General features: G+C 53.7%; 1 protein-coding gene across 1 annotated transcript; it reads right to left on the reverse strand.

The window, feature by feature from the left end:
- Positions 1-677: 677 nt before the first annotated feature.
- On the reverse strand, positions 678-19,357 carry Snapc4 (small nuclear RNA activating complex, polypeptide 4, 190kDa). Its single transcript, XM_013029456.1, has 22 exons — positions 19,216-19,357; positions 18,760-18,806; positions 17,874-18,041; positions 17,639-17,764; positions 17,129-17,207; positions 16,746-16,827; positions 15,060-15,164; positions 14,907-14,979; positions 14,607-14,771; positions 13,240-13,387; positions 12,928-13,034; positions 12,678-12,772; positions 10,742-10,836; positions 9,071-9,150; positions 8,393-8,845; positions 6,144-6,372; positions 5,676-5,746; positions 5,109-5,219; positions 4,517-4,544; positions 2,480-4,044; positions 1,516-1,639; positions 678-866 (listed from the first exon to the last, which is right to left on the reverse strand). Exons 1-21 carry the CDS (start codon positions 19,346-19,348, stop codon positions 1,523-1,525), a joined length of 4,077 nt encoding a protein of 1,358 aa, XP_012884910.1. The 5' UTR covers positions 19,349-19,357; the 3' UTR covers positions 678-866; positions 1,516-1,522.
- Positions 19,358-20,757: the final 1,400 nt, after the last annotated feature.

Consider the following 20,757-nt stretch of genomic DNA (forward strand, 5'->3'; position numbering starts at 1 on the left):
AAAAATAACCAAACCAAACCAAACACAACAACAAAACCCACAAAAAATGCTGAAATTCAGCAGCAAAAAACCTCTCAAAATTCCCAATAGGTAGCCACTGTTGCCATGGTGACAGCAGATACTGGCACTAGGACTGGGGGACATGCCTGTCCTTTTGCTCTACTTGTAGTAGAAAGAGGAAGCATGCTACAAAAACAAAGCCCACAGCAGAGCCTGCCTGGGGCTGTGCAGCCTAGAACTACAACCTCCATTCTCTTCTGCTAAGCCTCAGGCTCATGAGCTTAATAAGGCCCTGAGCAGCCTAGGGAGGCTCTGAGGACCTGTAGCTGAGCCGGCTGGTCTCACACAGGTCCCCAGACCTGCTTTTTTTTTTTTTTGTTGGTCGTGGGGCTTGAACTCTGGGCTTGGGCCCTGTCCCTGCGCTCTTCGGCTCAAGGGAAGCGCTCTACCGCTTGGGCCACAGCACCACTTCCGGTTTTCTAGTGGTTTATTGGAAATAAGAGTCTCATGGACTTTCCTGCCCCGGCTGGCTTTGAACCATGTTCCTCAGATCTCAGCCTCCTGAGTAGCTAGGATTACAGGTGTGAGCCACTGATGCCCGGCTTGCCCTATTCTTTAAGACAACAAAACCACAAAAGTTTGTCTTGCTTTTTAATTAAAAAAAGAGAACATTTATTTCTTCCAATATGTGGACTTGCACGCAGGGACCAGGCCAGCTGTGTCTGCTGGTCACTGTGGTCTCGTTCCCTCTTAGGCCTGTCTGCAGGCTGTCAGCTTCCCAGGCTTCAGCTGCTTCTTCCTGCGGCCTGTGATGGGCTCCCAGGTAGGCATGGGGCCTGTGCTTCTGGGCCGTAAGAGTCCTTGTCCTGAAACACAGCAGTGCCCCATCAGGGGGGCACCCTGGTCCTCAGGCACAACAACGTAAGCCCACAGACAGTGTTGGCAGGCAGGAACTCCAGCAGCACCACACCATGTAAGGACAGGTGCCATGGTTCAGGTGGGCTATACAGAAGCTGGCTGCCGAACTCCTGACAATTCTGCCCTTCCTACTCTAGACCTGTTTGTCCCTGGGCCTGCTGTTCCAGGGCCCACTTTGTCTGAATCAGTACATGCCAGGGCCACCAGGCACCTGCTGCCCTGGTCCTGGGGACCAGTAGCAAAAGCAAGCAAAGCCTGCTCATTGTAGGCCTGTGGTCAGGGGAGACAGAGCCTAAGCAGGTAGACAGACTCTGTGTGTGTGCTGTGTGGAACAGACACTAGTAGAGCCACCTTAGTGTGGAAAGAGGGCCAGTCAGGCCCTCAGAAGTCAGGGTAGGTGTTTCTGAGGAGACCACCTCAGTGAAGAGTGCCAGGTGAGATGCTCTGCTAAGGCCTGAAGCCCCGTAGAGCCTGGGCTCAGATCAGTGCTCCTGGAGAATCCCTGAGTGTGGGCTTGCCTCCCCAGGCTCAGCCACATGCCTAACCCCACCACACCTGGCCCCAGCTCACATCCTTCACCCTTCACCAGATACTTACCTACTGCTCATGGCAGCCGCCTCCGCTTCCGGGCGTGCTGGGCATGACGGGTCCTGAGCACACGAAGGTCATCAGAAGTGTCCAGCTGGGAAGGGGCTGAGGCCTTGCTGGGGTGTGGGGACCTCTGAAACGAAGACCCGCGGGAGTGACCTTCCCAGCCACAGTAGGCAGGGAGAGTGCCATGGGTCACGACCCCCCCAAGTCAAAACATTCTGAATGTGCCATTCTCTGCCCTTGTCTAGGACAGGCATGTGGCACAAGCTGAGCCATGTGGTGGCCATGAGAGGCCTTCCTGGGGCCTGGCTTTCTGCGACCATCCTCACATGGGGGCCTCCCATCATGTTTAAGCAGTGCCTGGCAACTGGCCTCTCGATCCCTAAGAGGCCTCCTTCAGGGGTGGGTGGCCTCGGCCCCTTCAGCTCAAGGACTCCATGGAGGATCAGACAGCCTCCTGTGGAAGGGCAGGCGCTAAACCTGTGCATTCCCATGTTCCCGCCTCACCCCCGTACAGGGCCTGTACGGCCCCTCTGGTTTGGCACAAAATCTGGGGAACAGCAAGGACACAGGCCCACACCTTTTTTGTTCTAAGGCTCACAGTGCCAACCCAGCTCAGAAAACTCTAAGGGAGCACAAGAGATGCCTGGCAGAGCTCTGCCCACAGCAGCACAGAGGCAGCGGCCCACCTGGGGGACAGCGTGCGGGGGATGAGGCCTGAGCACCCTCGACTCAAGCGTGCAATGCGTGGGGATCTGGCCCCCACAGTGAGCCCCCCTTTACCCACAACCCACATGGGTGGCTTTGATGTAGAAGCCCCAGTCCTGGTGGGCTGAGTGAGCTTCCTTCTCAAGAAACCCACAGGCAGCCCTGCTGGGCAACTTCCCCACGGCTGCTCCCACTCCCACCCCACAGGCTGGGAGGCCCCATGCGGCCCCCTGCTCAGGGGAAGTGGGCCTCATGCCCTTACCTGGGTGGGGCTCACGGCCACCGGGCCCACCTGCACTACACTGGACATGTCCTTGCAATCCAGCTCCCCCAGGTCGTCTTCACTCTCCGTGTCCACCCTTGGGGCCAGTGACAGGGTGGTGGGGACACCACAGGGAGGCAGAGTGGCCAGGAATGCAGGGAGCGCGAAGGCTGCCAGGAACCGTGTCTTCAACAGGAGGTAGGCCGGGTTGTCCCGGAGCCGCCTCCGCACCAGGCCCAGTGAGGACTGGGTGGCCCCAGCCTCCGGCTCGGTTCCCGCCAGCAGAGAGGCGGCCTTCTGCTCCAAGGCCTTCTTATGGAGCAGGAGGCTGGACAGCACCCGCAAGTTGCACAGGGCAGGGGGCTGGTAGGGCAGCCTGCTCTCTAGCCGGGGCACATGGGCACCTTGCTGCCCCTTCAGCCACTTCCTCAGGGCAGCCTCATTCTCTTGGGAGAGCAGGCCCAGGTCCCATGCGCCCTTCTCAGGCCTCTCCAGGCTCAGTGACCCCGAGGAGTTCCCTGGTAGCCCCACTGCATCACCCCTGCAGCCAGGGGCACTGTGGGTAGGCAGCTGGTTCAGTCTGGGGGGTTCTGCTTCTGTATGGCTGGCCTGGGCCTCTGCCGGGGCACACTGGGGCTCACTGTCTTCAGCTGAGCTTCGGGACAGGAGGCGTGAGGGGGGCAGTGTCATGGAGGAAGGGACGGGCTCCGGGTCTGCACTGGCTGGGGACAGGCAAGGGGTCTCAGCAGGGGGAGGTGGCAGGGTTGCTGGCAGCCCTGCAGGGTCGGGAGTGGCCACCTGCCCGGACACGCCCACCATGGCTTGCACGGGCACAGGGAGCAGCCCCTGTGCTGTGAGCACCCAGGTGACTGGCAGGGGCAGGCTGGCTAGGGGAGACCCCCCTTGGGGTGGCAGGCTGAGGGGCTGAAGAGGCAGCTGAGCAGGGCTAGGGGTGGTGGGGAAAAGGGGCAGGACTCTGGGCAGGCTCTGCTCCTGGGATGTGGCAGGGGCCTGAGGCTGCCCCAGACTGCTTGGAGGACAGCTCACAGGGCCCTGACTGAGGCCCAGAGCAGGGAGGCTGCAGGCAGAAGAGGCTGTACCCTGGGCTCCTGGGAGGACAGGGGTGAGGGTCACAGCTTGTAGGCCAGCAGGCCGCTCATCCTTGGCTGAAGCCCCAGCCTCCTGCCAGGAGCCCGAAGGGCTTGCACTGGCCAGCACAGGGCTCCCGGGCCCTGACAGCGTGGGGTTGGTAATGGTAAGGCAGGGGGCTGGGAGGCCCTGGGAGGCTGGGGGCAGAGAGGGCTGCAGGACCACAGGTGAGGAGACCAAGAGCTGGGGCTGGAGAGCCACGGGGGCCTGGGCGGCCTTCTTGGCACGGGACTCCCGGAGCCGCTTCTCTCGCAGCAGCTCAGACACTGTCTTGGGCTTGGGCCGGGGGCCACAGGGGGCAGGCGCAGGCACCTGGGATGAGGCAGACTCAGTGTGGCAGGATCCCAGCCCTCTGTACCCTACATGGCTGGTGTTCTGGGCAGTGCCCTGAGGTGGCGCATTCGGGAAGGGGCGGCCTGTGGAAGGAGAGACACCAACTCAATGGGGAGCTCTGGGCACACGAGGAAGCCTATACGTGGTATCTGTTGAATACAAGGCCCGAGTCCTAGGTCTGACCAGAGGCCAAGCTCCAGCTACCCATTCTCAGGTCTCCCGCCTCACGACCCAAAATACTGGGCTCTCACAGCCTCTCACAGCCAGGGTAGCCTATGTGCTGGGCAACCCAGCCTGTTTAACAGACCACTTAGGAACAGCCGCTAACTCTCAAACATCTTCAAAACCAGGATAGTGGGGCCTCACTGATCTCTGCTCACTGTGTGACAAGGCACTGGGGAATGGGACTGCCAGTGGATTCCAGGAGGGAGCCCTGGCTGCTCTGGGCTCCTCCAGACAAGCTCTCAGCCTGGACTGTCCACCTGCTGCTGGAGGCTGCACTCAACGCACAGGCAGGGCACTTGTGGTTCAGGGAGACACATGGGGCACGGGTACCTGGGGTGCTCTGGACACTGGCGGACTCCTAAGGACGAAGGCAGAAGGGAGTCAGGTCAGTATAGGTCCCTGCTAGGCAGCCCCCTCAGTCTCTCCCACATTTCTGCACAGTTCAGCGGCGGTGGCTGCTGTGCTCTCCTGGGACAGCCCACCCTGTAGATGCCTGGCCAGGGCCCACTGGATAACCAAGCCAAGGCAGTGTGGGGCCTGAGGCCCAGGGGCACCAGAGTTGTACTTGATCTTTAGATTAGTGACACCATTTCACTGTCCTCCAGAAATCAGGGCCCTGGGGGGAGGCCTCCTGCTGACAGAACTCATGGGAATTCAATTTTTGGAGCAAATGGTGCCCACAGCTCCCAGCCTAGCCTCTGTCTAGGATGTTACAGAGAATGCTGGGCTCCCAGCCTATGGCTGAGCTTCATCCTACCTGCAACTGCCTCCCATGCCTCCCAGGAGGGCCTGGGCAGGGCAGAGTGGGGATGGGCCCACTCTTCCACAGGGTCTGGGAATGCCCTTCACCAGTGGAGGAGGTCACTGCTGGGGAGGGGACGCCCGCCTTGCCCTGTTTCTTGTTGCTTCCAGCAACTACTACCTGTAGAAGACGTGACAGTGGTGCTTGAGCACCAGGCTGGAGTGCTGTGAGCGGCCGGGCCTTCCTCTCTCGAACAACCTCCATACAGCCTGCAGTGTCTATCTGTAGCAGCTGAGGGACATGGGGTGGGGTGGGGGGGCGTTTAAGAGCCACCTGACCCCTGCTCCAGCCCCACACAGAGCCCGGGTGTCCAAGGGGTCCCCATGGGATAGAGGGAGCCCTAACAATGGCTGCGCACAGAGCAGATCCAAATTCTTCCCTGCCAGGGCGGTCACAAAGGCATCACAGGCCCAGGGCCTGGATCAGGGGCGTGGCCGCGCTGCCCATGAGCACAGTGCGGCCCAGCCCTGGCTTCCTCTGTGCTCCATCCTCACCTTCTCTCCCTTTCAGCTTCTACTTCAACCTGGGGCCCAGATGCCACCCCATTCCCAGGACACCAATGTACTTCATGGGGGCAGTAAACACTGACTAGCCACATTAAACCCGCCACGCTAACCTGTTGGCAGTTATTTTCAAGGATCAAAAATGTCCTAGTTTGTAGAACTGCAAGAACAAGGCACAGCTCACCTGGATGAACAGCGTGAACACTGGAGTGCTGGCTAGGTGTGCATGCTCCAGCTTCATCCTGACGCGGTCAGCTGGGGGACAAGGCACATGGGGAACAGCTCCGACTGGGAAGTTCCCCTACTGGAGCCTCAGGCTGGCTGCCAGGCAGGGGCAGGAGAGGCCTGGAGGGGCCCAGGCTGCCTCCTCTAAGGGACAGCAGGCATCCCCTTTAAGCTTGCTCATCACCAGTTGCCTCCTTGCTTGGCAAGGGCAGAGATTCTTTGTGTAGCCCATATCCTCCTCCTCAAAACCTTTGGGTACTGGTGCCTCTGACTCTCTCTGAGGAGCCCATCCTAGTGTGCTCCACCCCTCAAAGATTCCCAGAAATGTTTCCCAAAGACCAGCTTGCCACAAGGAGGCATTCAAGCTCCTGTCCCTGCTGCTCTCCTTTCCCCCCACCCCTAGACCCCCGAGGAGCCTGGGTAGTACCGTGAGTCTGCACTGCCCCCGGCCTCCGGGAAGCCTGTGTGCAGGGCAGGGTGACGTCACCCACCCAGGGCGTCACGGCCAGCAGAAGCTTGCGATCCAGGAGTCTCTGGCGTAAAGTATGTCTCTGGCGCTGCCGCCACAGCCTCTTCAGGTGGGGCCCAGTCACGCCGTCTCCAGGGCCAGGCCCGGGGGGTGAGTCAGGCAACACTGGCTGCCTCTGTCTTTCCTTCTGCAAGGAGAAAGGCTACCTAGGCCCTGGGACAGGCCAGGGTCCCTAGGGTAATCCTAGTCCCGTGCACTGGAGGCCAGAAAGGATGGTGCAGGGACCCCCTGAGTGTTTGATGAGACAGGAGGGTCTGTGGGATCAGGGTGGCCCACCCATGAGTGTGCACGTGTTTGTGTGCACGTGTGCTCAGACTCTCGCCAGCACATGCTCCAGGCAGCCCTGTTGGTTCTCAGCACCATCCCTGAGGCATCTTCTGCACATGCAGCATCTCCTGATAAGGAGACTGGAGGCCGGGGCCTCCGGGATACCTCCCAGCCTAACCTCCAAAGCATACGCCATGGGCTCTGCTAGCTACATGGTGAAGTGTGATGTTCTCAGGCACAGCCTGCCCCTGAGGAGGGTAGTGGGGTCCCAAGGCCTGGCTCCTGCATGTTAACAGTTCCTTGGGCCCTTGGTAGCTCTTTTTCTAGCAAGGCTACCAGTACACATAGCAGCAAAGGCCATGGGAGGTGCGCTGCTTGTCTGCAGAGCTGCGGCTTCACTGCCGCCCTGAAAGACCACACTGCTGCTCTAGACAGAGTTGCACCCACACCTAGGACCTCAACATTTTGAAGACAGAGATGGAGGAGGGGAAAAACTGGGAGAGAACAAGGGAGTGACACTGTTCAAAAGAAAACGTACTCACTGCCTGACTTACGAAACTGTAACCCCTCTTTACATCACCTTTACAATACAATTTTTAAGAAATTATATCAAAAGCTGGGCACTGGTGGCTCATGCCTGTAATCCTAGCTACTCAGGAGGCTGAGATCTGAGAATCAAGGTTCAAAGTCAGCCTGGGCAAGTCAGTCCATGAAACTCTTATCTCCAATAAACCACTAGAAAACCAGAAGTGGCGCCGTGGTTCAAAGTGGTAGAGCGCTCACCTTGAGCTGAAGAGCTGAGGGATAGTGCCCAGGCCCAGAGTTCAAGCCCCACAACCAGTTAAAAAAAAATTACATCAAAATATTCATCTGCACAGAAACTGACTGGTTAAATAAAAAACTGAAGACAGGGGCAGGCAAACACCTATGACCAGGCAGGCCAGAGAGGGCTGGCTCATACTCTGTACAAGAGGGCAGACACACCCTTGCAGGTTGTGAATACATGGAGGACAGCTCCTTCCCTGCCCTCTTCCCTTCCCCCCACTTGGGACTGAAACAACGCAGATTTTCCTTCAAATGAAGTTAAAGGATCTCATTTGCAACTGTAGGAATGGGAATGTAGCTTAGTGGTAGCGTGCTTGCCTAGCATGAATGAAGCCGTGGGCTCAATTCCTCAGTACCACATAAACAGAAAAAGCTAAAGGTGGTGCTGTGGCTCAAATGGTAGAGTGCTAGCCTTGAGCTAAAGAGCTCAGGGGCAGCGCCCAGACCCAGAGTTCAAGCCTCACGACTGACCAAAAAAAAAAAAAAAACAAACCAGAATAAACCTATGGAGATCTAACAATGAACCCCCATAGCTAATGTAGGCCAATAAAAAAAAACAAAACTTTTTTTTCCGTTGGTATTAGGGCTTGAACTCTGGGCTTGGGTGCTGTCCCTGAGCTTTTCATCTCAAGGCTAGTTCTCAACCACTTGAGTCACAGCAACACTACCGGTTTTCTGGTGATTAACTGGAGATAAGAGTTTCATGGGCTTTCTTGCTCAGGCTGGCTTTGAACCTTGATCCTCAGCAATCAGCCTGAGTAGCTACCAGCACCCGGCCAAAACAAAAAACAGTAACAACAACAACAAAAAACTTAAAATGCTTATAAATCCAAATGCCTGCTCAGCCATGCTCTGAATTGTGACTTGAAAGCAAACATGTTCGCCGCCAGCCTCAGGAAGGCTTCTGGCCATGGGGCCACGCTGAAATGAAGCAGCACATTCCAGCACATGCCCCAGGGACACACTAGTGCAGGCTAGACACCAGGCTGCCATACGGTCCCTCCGCCTCCGCCACTTCCCCCTTGCCTGTAGTCTGGGGTGCACAAGAGACCCACCTCGAAGGCTGGCTCCTCCACGTTCACTGGGTGAGTGTCTGGTGGGTGTGGGTACTGGACCCCTCTTGGGATGGTGCCTTGTATCCTGGAAGGCGGCTTCCCTCCAGGAGCAGAGGTGGGAACTTCCTTGGGGCGACTTGGGGCAGCATCAGAGCCCTTGGGGAGGGAAGAGGAGGCACCTCCTTTCTGTGGCTGGCTAGCACTTTGCCTGGCAGGAACCCACAGGTCCAGGTCTGGTACTGTGTACTGTGGGGGCAGCAGCACTCTGGCTTGCCCCTGAGGCTCTTCCAGTTCCGCCTCTGAGCTCTCACTGCTGCTGCTGCTGCTGCTGCTGCTGCTGCTGCTGCTGGCATCAGCACTGTCCTCACTGCCGCTGTCACTGCTGCTACTGGAGCTCCAGTGGACCCTGCGGCGTGGCCTCCGCCGCCGCCGTCTAGGGAGGCTCTGATTCCTCTGAGGGAAGGAAAAGGCCACGTGGAGGGGCAGCTAACCCAGCACAAAGAACAGCCTCAGGTCAAGTTCTGCCCAACCAGGACACTGCCAGGGGAAAGGGTGCTGCTCATGGCAGGAGTCTGGCCTGTGGCCTCTGCTGCCCTTCTTCCCCTAGCAGTCCCGTGGCTCTCCTGGGATGGGCCTTCTGACTTCCAGAAAAGCTCCAAAAGGGAACAAATGTCTTACCCCAACCATGATTTTCCACTTGCTCAGACACTGGGAACCTGACCGATGAGGTAGTTCAGAAGCAATTTTTGCCCAGTGACCTACGAAGGCAAAACCACAGGAGTACTGTTGCATGCTGCTACCTTAAGACAATAAAAGCTGATAAATTTGTGAAGGGTCTGCAGCCTCCAGGAACAAGGCAGGGCATTCAGCACCAACTACCCACTCCCCTATGCCCAGCAAAAGACCAAGTCACTGATGCTGATGCACCTGCATCTTGGGATGACCAGCCCTTCAAGAAAGTTCTGGAAAATACAAACAGAAAGGAAAACTTGTCCACAAGTTCTTTTTTGTTTTGGGGTCCAGTCATGGGGCCTGAACTCTGGGCCTGGGCGCTGTCCCTCAGCTCTTCAGCTCAAGGCTAGCGCTCTAACACTTGAGCCACAGCGCCACTTCTGGCTCTTTTCTTTTTGATTATGTGGTGCTAAGGAATCGAACCCAGGGCCTCAGGCATGCAAGGCAAGCGCTCTACCACTGAGCCACCTTCCCAGACCCCCCACAAGTTCTTAATATGATCATCCAAACCAGACTACAGCCACACTTCAAGACATTTCTAATGATTTATGTGTCAGCAGGAGTGATACCCGCACCTTGAGTTTATGATGCAGAATGAGAAGGAGTGAAGGAACCCTTTCTTATGTGTCTTGAGCCAGGCAACACCACAACTAGATTTAGTCTAAGGAGATATTGTTAACATAAGCAACTTTTTTCTTTTTTTTTAACTTAGGGACTGGGCACTGCCTCTGAACTTTTTTGCTCAAAGCTAGTGGCTCTACTCGAGCCACAGATCCACTTCTGGCTTTTTGGTGGTAAACTGGAGACTATAGTCTCACGAACTCTCCTGCCTAGGACAAGCTTTGAACTGTGATCCTCAGATCTCAGCCTCATGAGTAGCAAGAATTATAAGCATTTATAGCTCCTATTTAGCTCACTAGCAAAAATGAAGAAATGTTCAATGTCTGTGGAGAGAAGAGCTCCTCTTCAGGATTAGCGGTTGGGCTGCTCATGGCCACATGCTGTCAGGAGGCACAAGGGTACTACAGCTTTCCCTATGCAGGCTTCTGCCAGGGAGGAGTAGTTAGGTCACTCTACTTCCTTCTATACATTTGCACTTCTGGATTTTCTATACAGATTGATAGTAATTTGTAATAGGGGCGGAGAGGTATGGCTCAGTGGTATAGCACTTGTCTAGCATGCATGAGATCCTGGGTTCCATACATTACTCCCCGCCCCACACTCTGGAAAAAGATAGAGCAAAAGAAATTCTAATAGGGGACGCCCCCCATCATCTGTCACAGCGGCCTTCTTAGGGCACAGCGTTGGAATGGTTCAAACTCTGGGCCTCTAAAGTGGCTGCAGGGGGGCTGGGAAGGTGTCTCCGTGGTAGAGTGCTTGCATCGCATGCATGAAGCCCTGGGTTCAATTCCTCAGCACATATAAACAGAAAAAGCTAGAAGTAGCACTGTGGCTCAAGTGGTAGAGTGCTAGCCTTGAGTTGAAGAGCTGAGAGACAGCACCTAGGTCCAGAGCTCACAACCCATGACCGACATACATACATACATAAAGTGGCTGCAGACCCTCAAAGGGACTAAAGCCAGGAGACACAGATGGGGAAACACCTCCATGACTTACCAACACCATATTTTTCTATTAATTCAATTAACTGCTCCTCTTCTTTTGCATTCCATCGTCCCTTCTTCAAGCTGAAATGTAATCTTCTGAGATAGCTGAGAGCAATGTGGAAGCAAAGGAATATTTTAGTTTCCTAACTTCCCAATAATTTCTTAGGCATGATATCAAAAGCACAAGAAATATAATGATTGGGCTGGGAATGTGGCTTAGTGGTAGAGTGCTTGCCTAGCATGGATGAAGCCCTGGATTCAATTCCTCAGTACCATATACACAGAAAAAGCCAGAAGTGGTGCTGAGGCTCAAGTGGTAGAGTTCTAGTTTTGAGCAAAAGAAGCTTAGGAACTGTGCCTAGGCCCTGAGTTCAAGCCCCAGGACTGGCACAAAAAAAAGAAATGTAAAGATAAACTTCACCAAAACCTAATACTTTTGAACTTCAAGGGACCTCACCAAGAAAGACAATGGCTAGGTGCAGTGGCTTCTAAACCAAGCCACATAGGAGGTAGAGACTAGAAGGACTGCAGTTCAAGCCAGACTTAGCAAAAAGTTGGCAAAACCCCCATCTCTGCAAGTAAGCCAGGAGTGGTGGTACAAGTCCATAATCAAGTACTGTAGGAGGCCGAAGGAAGACTGCAGTCCAAGGCCAACTTTAGGTAAAACCACAAAACCCTGCTTAATTATTAACTAAAGAGAGCTAGAAACATGGCTCAAATGGCAGAATGTAAATCTAGTTTGAGGCCTTGAATTAAAATCTTGGTACTGCATAAAAAAAAAAAAAAAAGTAGGAGCCAGGTATTGGTAGTTCACGCTACTCAGGAGGCTGAGATCTGAGGAGCATGGTTTAAAGCCAGCCTGGGCAAGAAAGTCTGTGAGCCTCTTATCTCCAATTAACCACCAGAAAACCAGAACTGGTGCTGTGGCTCAAAGTAGTAGAGCTCTAATTTTGAGCAAATTAGAGCTGAGGAACAGTGCTCAGGCCCAGAGTTCAAGACCAAAAAAAAAAAAAAAAGTAAGTAGGAAGACAAGGTACAGATTGGAAGGTTATTTGTAAATGGCCTATCTGATAAGGGGCCTGTAAGAGAATATATGAAGAACTTTTGCAAGCTAATACAGAGACGACCTAAGCATGGCAGCACACACTTACAATCTTAGCACTCAGGAGCATGAACGGTCTGAGACTAGCCTGAGAACCTGTCTCAATCCTTCCCTCCAACAAAACAAAACCAAAGAACAGTAATTTAACAAACACTTGACACAAATGCTCAGAATGTTCTCAAGGTTAACACATAGTAAGTACCTATCTTCTCTTTATTTCACTAGTGACGTTGCTCTGAACATTCTTGTAATAGTAATATATTGTTCCCACTTTCAAGTTTTTTGGGTTTCTTATCTATTGATTGTTTTGGGTTCGGTTTTCTTTTCCATGTGCTAAGGAACTTCCCCAGTACCCCACAAAGACTGTGTCATCCTATGGTCCCGCCAAGTGTGTGACATTCCAACCCCCTCCGATTTGCTGTCCTAGTGCAGATGGCACTGCAGGTCTGGCTTGTTTCTGTAATACTGACTGGGAGCATCTTTTTAGTGCTTCGTGGACATTTGTGACAAGTCTGTGGAAGGGTTTTCTCAGACTTAACTGGGTGCTATGCTACTGAATGGGGTTTCTGCCTGAGGTAATCCAAAGGATTACCTCAGAAGGAGCTGCTGCCTGTGTGGACCAGGGAGCCACCAGCATCTGACCTCTAGACAAGTAACTCAAGTAGTAGAAAAGTCTGGACTGGGAAAGAAACAGCTTCTCCTGCTTCCCTCAACCCTGATATAGGAAGCCCAAGAGCCAGCCTCTCCTAGGACTGCGCACCCCCGAGTGATGGTACCCTCCTGGCCTCAGCTCCCTGGCGTGACCCAGGAGGCCTCCACACATCCCCAGGGCTGCAGGGCTCACCGGTCCCGGCACTGGGCATCACTCCTGCCTGGCACCTCTTCTCTGATTTTAAACCAGTCCTGCTCCCCGTACTTGGCAACAGCCTGAAGCAGCTTCTGTAGGACGGACAAACAAAGGTGCCTCTGAGGGTGTGTGTAACTGTGCCCCATTAACCTGAGGTCAGCTGAGCAGACACTGCAGGCCAGCAGCCACTTGGGACATGCCAGCTAAGCTTCCTGGGCACCCACCCCCTCAGGTCCCACAAACTCACAGCGTCTTCCTCGGGGGTCCAGAACCCCTTTTTCAGGCTAGGATCCAAGCTCTTGGTCCATCGGTAGATCAGCTGCATCGAGTCTCTCCCTTCCATGTAGTAGACAACTGGGGGTGGAGGGGATGTGTGGGGGTCTGCACAGATGTCCTGTGCAGATGGAGGACAGGGCTGCACACAAGATGGCCAATTACAGAGTCACACAGAGGAGAGCCTAGGACAATGTTACCCTCCCTTCTATGCCAATCCCTAATTTCAGGTATTGGGGGGAGAGGGGGGTGGAATGGGAGGCATCCCAAGAGGCCTCGTGCTCACTTCTGCGGTATGGGATGTGGTCCCCGACACGCATCTCCTGGACCAGCTGGGTGAGCATGTGGTCCTCCTCCTCTGTCCACTCCTTGCGCTTCAGTGCTGTGTTGTGCTGCTGGAATTTCTGCAGGCACTGGAAGGCACTGCGGCCGGTCTTCCCAAGGCCAAACAAAAGCACACAGGTGTTAGTGGGCCTTACCCCGAGGACTGAGCTTATGGGTGTTAGTGGGCATTACCCCAAGCACTGAGCAACAGGCAGAAAGGCTCTGTGGGGCCTCCAGAGTACAGGAGGGCCTAGGAGCCAAAGGGAAGCGACCTTCTTCCAGGCTCCTGCAGGTCAAAACATGTTGCCTCAAGATAGAAACACCAAACATGGGACACACAGCCCCCGAGAGGACCAGCTACCAGGGAGAGGAGAGGACATGATTATAGGGAAGAAAGCTCCCAACAGTAACTAAGATGACATCCAAACCAGAGCGGAACATCTGACCACTCTCCAGCTCAACAACAAAGCCAAGAAAAAGAGAGAGAGAGAGTGAGAGTGTATGTATGTGTATGAGTGTGTGTGTGTGTGTGTCACAGACCTTGAATTCAGAGCATGGCACTGTTCGATCAAGACGAGCAGTCTACCACTTTGAGCCACAGGGCCACTTCTGGCTTTGTGATGGGTTAACTGGAGAAAAGAGTCTCATGGACCTTCCTGCTAAGCTTGCTGTGAACCATGATTCTCAGATCTCAACTGCCTGAGTAGCTAGGATTATAGCATGAGCCGCCAGAACTTAGCTAAAAAATTCATTGCAAATATAACTTAACAAGTAAATAAAAATCAAGTTGCATGTACAAAATTACACAGCAAATCTACCAAGAGGCCTAAGAACCCTAATTTTTAGCAGGGTGTGATGGGTCTGACCCAGAGATCGAAGGCCCAGAATAGACCAGAACCGACCCACTCTGCATTTACAGAGGCGGACAGGTCTCTCCTCAGAAAGCAGAAAGGCTTCTGTGAAAACAGTTTTAGCAAGTTTAGTTTGTCATACCCTTGGGTTCTGCCACAGACAAGTGATAAGCTTTTTAACAATGGAGATTTTAGAGAACATGTGCACAGTTCAGTCCCTCACACTGAAGGATGCAAAGACAGCACAACACCTAACTGTTTGAACATGAAAAACTGCATTCCTAGAAGAATTTAGGGTCAGAGAAACAAAAACATAAAGGACATATTCCCTAGAAATCCACTTACAAGTGTTATACCAGATCCTCTCGTGCCCTTAAATGATGATCATGGGACAAGAGACCCAAGGAGAGAGCTTTTCTCACCTTAGGAAGCAGATAAGCTACGATACACGTCAAGCCTAGGCAATGCTGCCTCTTACCCCTAGCTCCTCTGCAACTTGCTGCCATTCCAGGTGGCCATGCTTGGCTGCGATGGCCCTCAGCCGATCTGCCTCCTCTGTGCTCCAATCCTGCTTGTTGATGCTTGGGTGCTCAGAGCTCTGCCAGAACTTCTGAATCTCCTCTGCACTGCGGCCTCCTTCAAACTACAGCAGAAAGCCAAGGTACACAGACTTCAGGGCGGGTGATACCAAGCACACCCAGACACAGCTCTGGACTGAGCCAGCTCCACTGGCTGGAAGGGACTAGGTACTGCGTAAATCAGGCCTGCTCTGACTCACATTGACATTGGAAATCTTCTCCCAGTCATGGCTGTCCAGCCTGTTCCCCAGCAAGGCTTCTTCCGGAAGCTGGCTGGAGAAAGGGGCAGGGAAACAGTGTCACACCCAGCCTGCTGGCTTCCCCTTCTACCCAGGGGGGAGGCCCCAGCTCACTTGATATCCTGGATCTCCTTCTCTGCTTCCCTGACTTGCTTCTCCAGGGCCTGCCTCTCTGGCTCACTGGACACACGGCTCTGCTTCTGGCGTAAATACTCAAGCCTGCAAGGCAGAGCAGACGCAAAAGGGCTGGAGGCCCTGGTTTTCTGAGCTGCCCATGTGGGATTTGTCTATGGCACAGACAGGAGTGGAAAGACTGCCAGAGTTTGCTTCCTCTCCTATTCTGGCTTTTCATCACAAAGAAAGCTGTGGTGCAGTCTCTGAGATGTCCCTTGGGCCAGAACAGTGTTGTCTGGGACAAGAACAAGCTGCCATGCATTTGCAGAGGCAGGGCATGGCTCCCTAATGCCTGTGTCTCAAACCCTGGCCCACCCTGTCAAACTAGGGACATAAAATGCAGGTGCCTGCAAGAAGCCTTGACCCTTAGGCCTCACGCTGATGCTATAGCCATGAACTGCTTCCCAGACCTGCTGAGGGATGAGTCCCTGCTGCACACCCCTGCCACCTGGCCTAGCCGTAAGCCTCTGGTGCTCCAGATGTTGTATGGTAGATCCAGTTTCGAGATCACTAGAGAAGCCACCACTTAAAAGGCCAAATTTGAGGGCTGGAAAGGTGGCTCGGTGCATGCATGCATGAGGCCCTGAGCTTGATTCCTCAGCACCACATAAGCAGAAAAAGCTGGAAGTGGCACTGTGGCTCAAGTGGCAGAGCACTAGCCTTGAGCTGAGGGACAGCACCCAAGCTCAGAGTTCAGGCCCCATGACTGACCATAAAAAAGGCCAAATTTAAGCCAGGCACTGGTGGCTCATGCCTGTAATCCTAGCTACTCAGGAGGCTGAGAGCTGAGGATTGTGGTTCAAAGCCAGTCCAGGCAGGAAAGTCCATGAGACTCTCATTTCCAATAAAACCACCAGAAAACCGCAAGTGGGCTGTGCCTCAAGTGGTAGAACGCTTGCCTTGAGCTGAAGAGCTGAGAGACAACACCCAGGCCCAGAGTTCAAGCCCCACGACAAAAAAAAAAAAAAGGGGGGCTGGGAAGGTGGCTCAGTGGTAGAGCGCTTGCCTTGCATGCCTGAGGCCCTGTGTTCGATTCCATAGCACTACATAAGCAAAAAAAGAAAGAAAAAAGCTGGAAGTAGCGCTGTGGCTCAAGTGGTAGAGTGCTAGCCTTGAGCTGAAGAGCTGAGGGACAGCGCCCAGGCCCAGAGTTCAGGCCCCACGACCGGACCCAAAAAAAAAAAAAAAGGGCCAAACTTGGAGTCTTTATTGGAGTGCTAACGGGTGGCAGGGGGACTCCAGTCTCGTGAGGCCACTCCTGAAGGTAGGCCCCTGGCTCCAGGGGGCGACAGCATCTGCAGTCATGTACAACAGCAGCGCCTGCACTTTAACACTCATGTGACCTTTCTTACCAGCAAGCCCACAAGGCAGGTCTCGAAGACAATCACCTTCCAGGGGAACCAGAAGCCCAGAGAAGAGAAAGTGCCCAAGGCACACAATGAAATGAAGCTAGCTGTTCAGCCAACTATGATCACCTCTTAGGAGGAGGACAGAGTGCAGGTAAAGGCATCTTGGGCTGGCAGAACAGTGGCAGAGGACAGAGTGTGCTGGGCCAGACTTCACAAGCCCACAAGGCTGCTGGGTTTCTGCTTCAGAGAAGACTGGATGACCTGTCTGCAGACTTACTTTAGCAACTTGGGCTGGAGCAGACGCTGCAGGCGGTCGCTCACCACAGACTTCCGGAGCAGGGCTTTCTCCCAGTGCTTCCCTGGGGACAACAGTAAAATTATGACATACTTACTGTCCTCTGAACTGTCTCCAGGCCCAGGCACCACTGCTGGCTCCCAGCTATAGCTGAGAAAGTGGGTGCACCAAGGCCTTTCTGGATGCAGGTGAGCAGCTGGCTAGGTCTCTCTCCAGCCAGTAACTGCCTCTGAGGGCTACCTAAGCCTATGACAGGCCTTCCGGGGTGGGTGTTCTGAGCAGGAGGGAAAGAGATGGGAAGTGAGGGATAGGCAGTAGAGTGTAGAAGCTGGGAAGCCCACCCACGGGCTTGCCATGGCTCTTACACTTGGTCACCAGGAGCGCCTCGAAGGCCTTGATTCCTTGGGCAGCCTTCTCTCGAGTGTCTTCATTGGCAGGGGGACCCTATCAAACACGGCGACGTCAGAATGTGTAGACCCTCTGTGCTCACCTTCAAGGACTACTGCCTTCCCCCAGGCCCCCACCGGGACTCAAGAGTGCCCATCCACATACAAGGCCAGGCAATCTGATCTCCGCACCCTTAACTGCTGCTACACAAACAGCTCTGGGCATGACTACTGCACAGGGTAGGTTCAGAGGACTCCACGCTCATGGCACAGAGCTGCCATTAGGAATGGTGAATCTCTACGGGGCTTGCTGATGCCCCACACTTTCTCCAGCCCCTTGATGTCCTACTCCCCCTTTTCGCAAGGAGGCTGGAGAATGTATCCTGAAGGATTAAAAGAGTGAAATACCATTCCCAAGCACCTGGAGAACTAGAACCCTTCTCACAGGGCACAGAAGCCTTCTGATGAAAGCAGGCTATGGCCACTCACCACTCCAGTGACCTTGTCCTTGAAGTACGGCTTCATGAAGTGGCCTATGTACATGTTGGGAGGCAGGCTTCTGCCTTCCTTCATCTTGAGGCCTTTGGACCCAGCCAAATCCCATAGAATTTCCTCCTGGGGTAAAAGCAGGTATGTGTGGGAAGAGGGCAGGCTGCAGGGAGTATCCCCACCCTATGCCCTGTCCCAGGAACCTGGCTAGGAGCTTCAATGCAGATGGTCCTACCTGCTGCTCCCGGTTCTGGGCCAGCAACTGGCTGACCTCTGCCAGCTTCTCACGGATGACCTCTTGGTAGACCATATTGAGCTGCAGACAAGTCTCAGGGTCTTCAGGGAGTGTTTTATCCTTGTGGTCCTCTTCATCATTGCTGGCCTCACCCCACCTTTCCCCTTCCTGGTGAAGAAACAGAAATGGCAAATGAGGAACTGGCACACAGAGGCATTCCCACTCCTTGAGGTCCAGCCATATTCCAGTTCCTGGCCTCTGATATGACACTGGTACATGAGCACCAAACGTGGAGAGAGAGGTAGGGCTTGGTAATGAGCCTATCATTCTTTTTTTTTTTTGGGTCCAGTCGTGGGGCCTGAACTCTGGGCCTGGGCGCTGTCCCTCAGCTCTTCAGCTCAAGGCTAGCGCTCTACCACTTGAGCCACAGCGCCACTTCCAGCTTTTTTCTTGCTTATGTGGGGCTGAGGAATCGAACCCAGGGCCTCAGGCATGCAAGGCAAGCGCTCTAGCCACCTTCCCAGCCCGAGCCTATCATTCTTGAGGAGGAACATGAGCACTTTTTTCTTTTTCTTGTTGATCGAGGGGCTTGAACTCTGGGCCTGGGCACTGTCCCTAAGCTCTTCAGCTCAAGGCTAATGCTCAACCACTTGAGCCACAGCGCCACTTCTGGTTTTCTGGTGATTCACTGGAGATAAAGTCTCATGGATGCTCCTGCCCGGGCTGGCTTTGAACCTTGATCCTCAGAGCTCAGCCTCCTGAGTACGTAGGATGACAGGCGTGAGCGACCAGCACCCAGCCAAGCAACAGAGTTTTAATGCACACCCCTCCAGGCCACTTTACAGGGTAGCAGCAGGTCTGTCTCAGCCAGATGAGTAGTAATTACCAAGACTGGAGCACCAGTGGTGTCTGAGTCTTCATTGGGCAGCGAATCTGTCAGAAAAACGAGCACATGGTAATGAAAACACAGCAAGAAGAATGGGAGCAGTGGGCAGGAAGAGCATGCAGGGAAGGGGTGAGCCTCTACAACGGGTGCATCTGAAGAGCTAACTATGCAGTGATCTTGGGTGGTCTGGGCTATAGTAACTGCCAGGATGGCATGGTCACCCAGAGAATCCAAGAGCCCAAGGCAGGATGGCAGCACAGGCAGGCTGCCTACACACAGACAACAGGTCCAGGGGCTAACTACGCAGTTCTCTGCGCTGTGGTAAAAGTGAAGGCCAGCTTGAGAAAAACTCAGAACATGGCAACACAGCATATGTCCTCAAAATGACAGAAGAGAAGGAAACCCAAGGACACAAGGATCTAACCACACCCTAGGGGGTCACATACAGAGGCTCACCTGCTTCAGAGCCTGAGGAATCGAGACTTGATTCAGAGACTTCCAAGTGGATGCTGGAAGAACTGGGATCCAAAATCCTTTCCAGCTCCTTGATCTCCTTTGTTATTTTCTCTCTTTCTGCATCTATGTCCATGGTTTCTGCCTGCCTCCACAATATGAGTGTTAAGAATCAAGAGTGCCCACGTCCCATCCTTCTTCAAACAGACACACCTACTCAGGACAGCCAGAGCCTACTCCAAAGCCAACACTGAGTTCTCTAGAAGGTAGAGAGACCCATGCCCAGATGTGGGGAGCCCGGGTCTGTAATCTGATTCTCTTTGGCATCTCAATATCTCATACTTGTTTTCAAGGAATGTTACTGGTTAAGTCTGAGGAAAAAAGAAACTGGGAAGAGAGAATATTACAGAAAACAAGCACAGGAGCTGGGAAGGTGGCTCAGTGGTAGAGTGCTTGCCTTGCATGCATGAGGCCCTAGGTTCGATTTCTCAGTACCACATAAGCAGAAAAAGCTAGAAGTGGTGCTGTGGCTCAAGTGGTAGAGCGCTAGCCTTGAGCTGAAGAGCTGAGGGACAGCGCCCAGGCCCAGAGTTTAAGCCCCACCCACGACCCACAAAAACAAACAAAACAAAAGAGAAAAAAAAAGAAAACAAGCACACACCCAAGACTAGCAACAAAGAAGATAAACATCCTAAGCCCAGTGTAGTAACACATGCCTGTAATCTCAGCATTTGGTGAGAGTCTGAGGATCCCAAATCTCTGGCCAGCTTAGGATCTAAGACTGTCTTTTAAGAAAAAAAGGAAAGCCATTCTCCCCTGTCTTTGGCACATGCTTCTCCCAGTTCTCCCAGCTGAGTGCCCACGCAGCAACAAAACAAAGCAACCGCCAGGGTGCAGCCTTCTGTTGCATTAGGAATGCACTACTCTTCATTCACCCAGGGGATGCCTGTAAATCCGTAAACAGAACACAGCTGACCCCAGTTGGACCTGCAGAACCTGAAGACCACTTGCAGGTTCAGAGCGGCCATTTGGCCAGGAGGCATCTTCTTCAGAAAGCCTGGCTTCTAAAGAACGAGCAACTGGTTCTTTGAAGAGAACTACACTTATTTCCTGTCCTTGCTTCCAGACAAGTGAACAAGGTCATAGTCCCAAATTCAGATACTGAGTCGAGTTCCACAAGACCACTTTCCACATCACAGGCTGCCTTTTTGCCTGGTGCCTCCTCCTCACAAAAGGCAACCTCACAGACTCCTTGTGGAATCCGGGTGAGAGGTGGGCTGAGGTGCGGGTGGCTCACACCTGTAATCCCAGCTGCTCAGGAGACTGAGATTAAGGATGGCAATGTGAAACCAGCCCAGGTAGGAAAATCCATGAGACTCATTACCTCTAACCACCAAAAAGCTGGAGGTGGAGTTGTGGTTCAAGTGGCAGCGTGCCAGACTTGAGTGAAAAAGCTCAGGGTAGCACCCAGGCCCTGAGTTCAAGCTGCAGGAATAGCAAGAGAGGAGAGGTGGGGGAGAAGAGGGAGGGTGTGGGGGGGAAGTG

Source organism: Dipodomys ordii, unplaced genomic scaffold, assembly GCF_000151885.1.
Source record: "Dipodomys ordii isolate 6190 unplaced genomic scaffold, Dord_2.0 Scaffold118, whole genome shotgun sequence".
In the NCBI taxonomy this organism is placed as follows: Eukaryota; Metazoa; Chordata; class Mammalia; order Rodentia; family Heteromyidae; genus Dipodomys; species Dipodomys ordii.